The sequence below is a fragment of the Pan troglodytes genome, chromosome 6, assembly GCF_028858775.2.
Source record: "Pan troglodytes isolate AG18354 chromosome 6, NHGRI_mPanTro3-v2.0_pri, whole genome shotgun sequence".
Lineage (NCBI taxonomy): Eukaryota > Metazoa > Chordata > Mammalia > Primates > Hominidae > Pan > Pan troglodytes.
Window position 1 is genome coordinate 32660182 of NC_072404.2, and position 8803 is coordinate 32668984.

The window sequence follows — 8803 nt, forward strand, 5'->3', positions numbered from 1 at the left end:
AAGAATCACTGGCCCAATGACTGGGGAATAGTCTGCTTAATGTTATTTTCACTCAATGTTTGCCTTTGATTCCCTCTTCCATGAGTATTTAATTGCCTATTTTATATTTTCATTATACAATCCAAGTTTAAACAAACAGAATCTATTTTCTATCACTGGAAGTAATAACAATGAATTGCCCCCAAGAGTTTTTTTCTTTAAAAGGTCATTTCAGTTTTATAAAAACTCAGAAAAAAAAAAAAGGCTGCAATAAACACTCTACATAGTGCCCTCTAACGCCCCCAAACATGTTTTTAAAATACTGATCCATGTTACTATTTTATGACAAAGTTTTTTTTGAAAGAGTGTGGGACTGTAGGAAGAATCGGTATTTTTCAAGGATGGCAGAAATTCAGAGATTGGGTATGGTCTTTTTTTTTTTTTTTTTAGAGTAGCCTTTTTAAATATACTTATTCCTAAGCTTTTCCCAGAAAAGGTTTAAAGCAACTAAAATTATTTAATAAACAGTGACTTTTTCGTGATTATTTCTCAAAGGTGATGTGGAGAGAGTAGAAACTGCTTTGCTTAAAAAAATAAAAATAAAAATAAAAATAGAAAACTTTAAACTGGAAGCAGTTCCCGAAATAATTTTAGTTTGTTGACTGTCCACAACCAAACTTGGTTGGTTTTTAAGCTTTTGAAATCTAGGTTATTTCTTAAAATCTACACTTTACCCGTTTCTTTTAGAATCGAATGAAACCAGCCTCTTCCAGGCACAGGAGACTCCTAGACGTGCCGGTGGCCTTCGGCCGGTGTCTGAGCAACACACCGATCCTGATCTCGCAACGCAAAGACAGACCAAGCGCCGCAAAGAAGTTGTAGGGCTGCGAGATGCTCCAGCTCTGCCCTCTGAGAAACGCACTTCAGCGTTAAACCCCAGGGTTCCTCTCAGGCGGAGCAGTGAGCATGGAGAGCCGGGTCTGGGGCAGAGCCCTCACTAGACAAATGGGGCTGGATCTGTGGCTTTGTAGCTCAGAGCCAGGGTAATATTTCAAAAGCAAGCAATAAGAGTCTTGGGCGAATCAAGTGTTCCTCTGGCTGGTTGGAGAAGAGATTTGAAGCTTCTTATTGTGCTCTAAATAGCCCTGCAAACGGTAAACTAGCAAGCACAGTAAACTAGCAAGAGCGTTAGCCTTCTTCTACCTTCCTTTGAGGGTCGTGTTTCTCGGTTAATATGTAGATTTCACCATTCCTGAGTGCCCGTAATTCAGGGAAACGCAGTAATTTGATAACAAGAAAAGGTCAGCCTCCCTCGCTCGACCCTTAGCCCGGTTTTTAGAATTCTTCCTCGGAGGCAGGGGCTCAACTCACACTCTCACGCATACTGGCCACGGGAGAGAAGCGTGGGAGGCCCACTCTGCGCCCGCGAGAAAGGGTTTAACTACCAGGTTTAACTACCCCCACCCACCCCCATCTCCTGCCTCCGGGCCGGCAGCCAAATAGACTGCAGAGTCTGCACTGCTTGCATTTAACCCCAGAATTACCCCTATCTCCATCAGCCTCCACCCCAGCCCAAGTCATCAGCAGGAAAAAGTTATCCTGGTGAAAGTAAACGTGATGGGATTTTAGCTCCTATTACACCTTAACACTGTCAAGAGTAAACCTTATCTCACGGTACAGCTGTAAGGATCTGGGGGAGAAGGCCTCTGAAAAGATCAGATTTACAACTGCTCTGTCCATAAATGTTAAGGTCTGAAAACAAAATTAAAAGTTGACGTATACTGGCTCAGCAATCTTGAGCAGTTTAAGTTAGAAATCTCTCAATTGCCATGGAGACCCCCTAAGAGGCAAACACACCAAATCACTGAATAGTACTCCAATTTTCCTTTTTCCCCCCTTTTAACATATAGACCTCCTAAAAAACAGCCACCCCACCTTTCCCTGGAGTCGCAAGTGGTTGGGACAAGTATCTAACACACACACACTAACTGCTTTCTGCCAACTTCTACACAGATCACATAGTGAAAAGGTGGAACTACACCAGGTCAGAACAGTTTAAATTTTTTTGCAAATGATAAAATAACTCTCAGCTTCTGGATGTAGTATCTAGCACAGATTCCCACTCTTGAAAAGCAGTTTGGCCACTTGTCCTCACCACCCCCGACTATCAAACAGCCTAGAATAGGGCTTGCATACTGGAGGTTAAAAACAAGTCACAAAGGTAACACCTCCTCTTCCTGCCTAGTCCTCCAACCACCCAATACCTCCTGGCCCATGCATATACACACACTCAGCCTCTGTGATGGCCTGAATTGTATGGGGGAGGGGGAGGGCGCAAGAATTGGGCTGAATCTACCACCATATGCTTAACCGCAGATCAATAAAATAAAGGTAAAACCAATCACACAGCACCCCCATGGCCTTTCTAACTTAATTCCACATCTCTCTCTACATTGTGAATTGGGCCAGATTTCTCTCTGCTTTCATTGAGATGTGCTGTCACCAAACTTAATATGATAGGGATCCTACCCTAGAATGTAAGCTACCATCAGGAAAAAAAAAAAAAAAAGACATGCTCTTCTCTGTTAAAGCAGGGTATGGCTCTGACCAAACAGGTACTGATAAACATAAAAATCAATTAAACTGGGCACATGCAAATCAACAGAGCCAAATGCCCAAAGTTGGAAAATGGCTAATTGAAAAGTTATTGATTGTTCTAACTGATGTCTTTCCCTGATTACTTAGCACTTTTACAGGTTACAGATGAACTGTGGACTTTAAAACATGGAAAAGGTGACATGAACTGGCACAAGAGCTCTCATGGTACAATGGGTAAAAAATACCAGAGTCTTACAATCCAATCATTGGACAAAATTTCCAAAATTGACTTTGGGAAGCTAAATGATGTATTTTGATAGAAAGCTGGGCTGTTTAAAGGTAAGGCTGAACATCTTTCAACCCTAAAAGATGACTCTTGATAAATAGCACCTTACAATAATCAAAATCTTTTTACTACATATTTTCAAAGAAGCCACAGTGAATAACACATTAGTCTGAGATTTACACTATATTCAGTTTTAGGCAGCATCTATTGTAATGTGTTCAGAATGTGACTGAAAAAGAAATGTAAACTCAGTGGAATGAAAAAGAGACTTAGCTTTAATTGAAAAAGACAAACTAAGTGAATCATGAGTATATAAAATCTAGCCTATGCCACTTTTATCACCCATATATGACACTTAATCAGAAATTTATGAGACAACTAAACTGTGTTTCAAATCACCAGCAGCTTTTCCTACTCTGTTGTGTCTACCTTCTCTCTAGTAATACTTTAATGCTGGTAACAGGAGCAATAAGCCCATTTGCAAATTTTTCATATAATGCTAATTTTTTAATATGTTTAGATTCTTCTTTTTGAAGAAAACCAATGATAATTTGGATTGGGTAGCTATAAAAACTATACGTAGTATCAAGAGCCTTATATAGTAATGAGATGAAAATACTTTCAATGGACAGCCATGCCAAAAGATCTCCTCCCAAGAAAAAGCAGGACATTATATACTTAAAATAGGCAAATAATTTTCCTAACACCACATCTTAATTCATCTATATTATTTAGCCCATACAAAAAACTCTGTAAACCTCTAGTCCCTTAATTTACATATATTCCTATTTCTAGAAAAGAAGATCTTGGAGGTACAATAGATTTCATTTTGAGATTAAATGTTCTCATATCAACTTTATGCTCTTTAGTGATTGCTGCCCAAATGGGGCAGGCTTGTTCTTGCTCCATAGGAAAACCCAGGTGCTAAGGAGGTAGGTGACTATTGGTGACTCAGTAGGTGGCACTCTTCCCTTTACATACTCAGCCAATGTCCCAGAAGGAAGTTACGGGACACTAGATACACCATAAATAATTCTCATAGGAAAAATAAAACCAAAATGTTGACCAAATTATAAATGGAACTTTGGAAAGGTGGAAATTAAACCGTAATATACTCAGCATTGAAAAAATTCTGCCTCTATTTCAAATAAATTGCACTCTTCACCTAGTGCACCTACAGGAATCCCTTTAGGGGACTGATTATATACCCTAAATAATATTGTGTGAAAAAAATATTCACACATTATAATCAATGTGTGAAGATAATCAGTATGTTTAGGGGACATTGATTATCTTCACATTGATAATCAATGTCCCCTAAACATACTGATTATCTTCACACATAATGTGTGGGAAAAAATTTTCTAATGTCCTAAAAATTCCCAGTAGGGAAAATGTGGTATTTCTAATCAAGAGTGCCATGTGAACAAAACCTCAAGATCACTTATTTATTGTTTGTTTGGTTTGGTTTGATTTTTCAGAGCACTAACAATCACTATTTTCTTCTTTTAACAATGGTTTCATTTGCTAATTTAGTAAACAGAAAATAACATCTTCTTAGAGCTTTCCTTTTAAAATTTGTTGTCCTAAAACAAATGAATGAGGATGAATGAGAAGATCTGATTGCAAGCCACTAACAAACCATTATTTAAAGGGTGATTAAACAAATGAAGGAGGCTGGAGGGAAGTGGTTCTAGTTCCTCTTACTTTCTTGCCTGTCTAGAGAAAAAAAAAAAATCACATAAATCAAGATTATTCTTGCTGCTAGTCCTAGTCAAAATATTTGGATGTGAGAGAAGATTAAATGGACAAGATTTGGGATTGTCCTTTGATTTCAATTATCCAGGCTAAACCTGTTTTTCCATTGTTGTAGAAAAGAAAAAAATCAAAGGTTGCCTGTAATGCATATGGCAGCTCAAAATTTGCTTTCAACAACGAAATTCTGTAAGTCCTTTTCTGTTCATATAACCAAAAGAATAATCAACATTTTCTAAAAAGCATAGGTCTTCAAGACTGACTCCACAGAAAATATAACTAAAAATCAAACTAGATAGCCACTTTTTCAATGGTATCTTTACACAACACATGTGAGTTAACAATAACAACCTCTTTTTTTTTTTTTTTTTACATTTCTATGGAATGGTTTTTATAGGGGAAGGAAAAAGGGAGAGGGAACAAATGTTGAAAGTATAGCATAGAACTGCCATAATCAGACAGAAAAATAAAGAGAAAGAAAAATAATAAATAAGAATACACTTGAGTACCTATCCCTTTTAAGCAGGTGAAATTTCAAACAGTACATATGACATATAATGATTTAGTTTAATAGGCATATGGAACACAAACAGATACATCTAAGCAACATTATTTTAACAGTCATTATCTTTTGATTATATATTCTTCTTTCTAAAAACAAAGGACTTTAAACCCCTGAAAAGTTTAGTTCCTTATCTTCTCTACCTTGGAATTCTAGCATAGTACCATGCATTCTAAGAGCACTCAACTGTTAACTACAACACCATTACCAATATCTCCTCAGTTTCAAAGAAATAGACTAAATAAGCCAGCAATATCTCTAATACTCAAACCAATATAAATACTTCTATAATGTTACTCTAAATCTAGTCATATACTATTACCCAATACACTTGAATTATGAAAAGAATCATGTACAATGCTAACAATATTTTTAGATGAAATACATGAAATAATTGCTGACAGCATCTATTCTTGAAGCGTTCTCTACCTCAAAAAAGATTTTAATTACAGTCAAACATAAAATGTTAGCAACTTTCCAAATAAGTTTTTTTAAAACCTGAAAAACACTGATTTGTTAAATTTCTTTAAACATAAATACGCCCCAACTCACTTCCATACTTCTTGAAAATATCCTCTGAAAATAAAGTGTAATCCAAATTTCCAATTCCAAAAGTTTTAATTGTAATATTTTTTAATACTTCATGTGTGTTTTAATATGTGATTTGCTTTAATAATATAAAATAGTGAAAATGTCAATAAAATGACTTTAAAATAATTTCAGATGTTATGCTAGTATATTACCTGACTAAAGAGAGAAGGCAGAAATATATTGGAAGTTAGCATTGGCAGATAATTTAAATATGTAATTTTGAGTTTTTAGTTAAATTACACAAATAAGGGCCACAGGAAATACTTGTGATCTATGTGGATAAGAGAATAAAGGTTCTCATGACCTACATATCATATTATCTGTGATTTATGATTATGGATCCAAATAACAAACTGTACTGTGGGAGGTACCAAGCTTTAAAACATGCACCCAGAGGTCTATATGTTATTTCTTAAATTCAAAAATACAGACATAGAATATCCTGAAAATGGTTTCATCTATTTTTGGAATAATGATAAACATTTTTCTGTGCTGGTTATTACAATAATATTCTGAACAAACAATTCCAGCATTGTAAAAACAAAAAATGTTAAGTGTAGTAAAACAAAATCAGTAGACATGTGATGCAATAAAGCTGCCTGAAGTCAGTCTTTAGACTTAACTATTTCCCTTAGTGGTACCCTTTAATGACAACAAGCATTTCTTAGAGTGAAAGACTATCCCACCACAAATGCATTCAACATACTGTACCATAATCATACAAACATAAGTCTACATTCATACACTTAATATTACACTACCATATTAATAATGCCAAGCACCAAAATTGAATGACAGAATATTAGGAGATTTGGACTCACATTGCTATAGGAGTAACATATAAAATGTGTCATCAAATGTCACATTTTAGATGACTGCCTTTTAAGAGCTAGAATAAGCAATCTGTAATCTAGTTATTCATAAACAATACTGAGAGATAAATATTTTATAGACATCTAAAACTAAAAATCAAAATTCAGTTTCCAGAATTCTGACGTACACAAGACAAAATAAATGATGGTTGAAATTCCAGAACATTAAGATAGGTAAGATTTGTGCTACCTTAAAAACATATATTTTCTACCTTGTACAGAAATATAAATTATTGGTTCTTAGTGAACATACACACCTCCGTATCCAGTAAATTAATGAACTAGTAGTGGATTCATAATGCTACTGAAGAACCACGTTTTTAGCTCCTAAAACAAGTTCCTATAAATGGTAATGTAAAACTGAAAAAGGGAAGATAAGGGTACAAAGATGAAGTACTTTCATCGTGTCACACAGGAAGTACAACTTTTAACATATCCTTCCTTTTTTGCTTTAGTATATTACTGAGGCTGGTGACAAGTGGCCATTTGAGAACCAGACCTTCTTCAAAAGTCTTAAACGTGAGTGAGCTGAATGTTTAAGAAAAATGGGAGTTTTAGAAATGACAAACTCTTTCACCCCATAACCCCTAACACCTGTGGCTCTGACAGCTCTTTGCATCTCTACATCCTCTACCTCCATTGGCCAGACCACCCAAGAACTACTTATTTGACTTCTGCTCCCTTCTGCCTGCTCACGCAGCATTCATTATCATTATCATTCTCTCTCCCTCTTCCACTTTTCCTCCCCCGCCCTTCTGACACACACACACACACACACACACACCGTCTTCACAATGCACATAGAAACGTCCTGATCCCATTTGTGTAGATCACCAAAAAGGGCTTCGCCACCATCCCCGCACCAAATTTCAACACACACGTCCACTCCCTTTCTGAGACAAAACAACCCCTCTCCTCTCCTCCCTGTGCCGACCCCACTGGCTAGAAGACGTGGGAAGCGCGGGGAGGGAGGATAAGGGCTCTGAATGCTTCTGTCCCCACCGGCTCACCGTTCCCTCGCCCCCGCCCCAACAGCATTATCGCCGCCTTCCCGCTCTTTACCTGCCAACAGGTTCCTAATTTCCTCAGGGAGGGGGTAGGGAGAGGAGGTGCTGCTGGGGTTGGGCATATTAGGGAGCGCAGGGCGTGCGGGGAAAGGACCTGCGCTGAAAAGGTGACCGACGGGGTCGGGCTGCGGCTGCGACCTAGACTCAGGCTAGCGGCCCGGATAAGAACAGCGGGGCTACGAGTCGGGACACTGCCGGGCCGGGGCTCACAACAAGGAAGTCACTGAATCTCCAGCGAGCTGCAGCTGGACTGTCGGCCCAGCCCCGCCCAGAGGGCCGGGGCGGGGAGATGGGTGGGAAGGGACACGAAGGGCCTGAGGGGTCCAACTACGCATGTGTATTCCTCGGTTTTCCCGGCCCCAGAAGAAAGAGCCTGTGGGCAAGCCACGCCCACCGCTACGCCGGGAAGCAGGAGGAGGAGCCACTGGTGGGAAGGGGGCGGACTGAGGCTGCGTCACCTGATGCTGCGTCACCTGATCCAGCGTCCGAAGCGCCTTACAGCCATTTTCGGTACTGGTGCCATCACAACTGCTGATCGTTTCTCCAGGATTCCAGAAAATAATGTATCCATGATACAGAGTGTATACAAGTTTGGCGATTACGCCTTCTGCGTAACAGTCAGTCCCACCGCAGTTTAACCCACAAGGAATTTTCTCTTGTCCTAAACTATTATGGCCTTCTTTGTCCGATTGAACGGAGGTAACGAAGTCTCGTCTTCCGCCAGTCGTCCGGGAGAAGCCAGTCTGGAGCCGCTCCGGAGCGCGCATTGTGATTGGCTCTTACATTACTTTTCTACCTAATTCGTAGCCTTGGGGTGACAGATTTTCCCCACTACAAGGAAGAATGGGAAGTTCTAAGCACCGTCCTTTGGCAGGAAAAAACAAACAAAACAAAACAAAAAAACAGAAGGCCGAATAGACATTGGCACCACTGTCCATCTACAAGAATCAAAAATAAAATTGCTGGTGGTGGTTAGTAGAATAAAATTATAAAATCTGCTCACTCCAACTTGACCATTTAGTCAACAAATACCGTCTTCTATCTGTAAAGCTTCTTAAAAGTTTTCTCTTTTAAAAAAAATGGCTTATTTAAA

The 8803-nt window shown here is 38.7% G+C and overlaps 1 protein-coding gene across 16 annotated transcripts in view; it reads right to left on the reverse strand.

The window, feature by feature from the left end:
• The window catches only part of SKAP2 (src kinase associated phosphoprotein 2), a 207734-nt gene extending 199268 nt beyond the window's left edge, over positions 1-8466 (reverse strand). For 4 of the 16 annotated variants that reach the window (XM_009452811.4, XM_009452809.4, XM_009452812.4 and 1 more), the window contains exon 1: positions 7706-8155. In XM_009452811.4, the coding sequence (XP_009451086.1) occupies positions 7706-7772 (67 nt within the window). In that variant the 5' untranslated portion in view covers positions 7773-8155. The other 12 variants (XM_063814138.1, XM_063814139.1, XM_063814142.1 and 9 more) reach the window with 10 other exon arrangements.
• Positions 8467-8803: the final 337 nt, after the last annotated feature.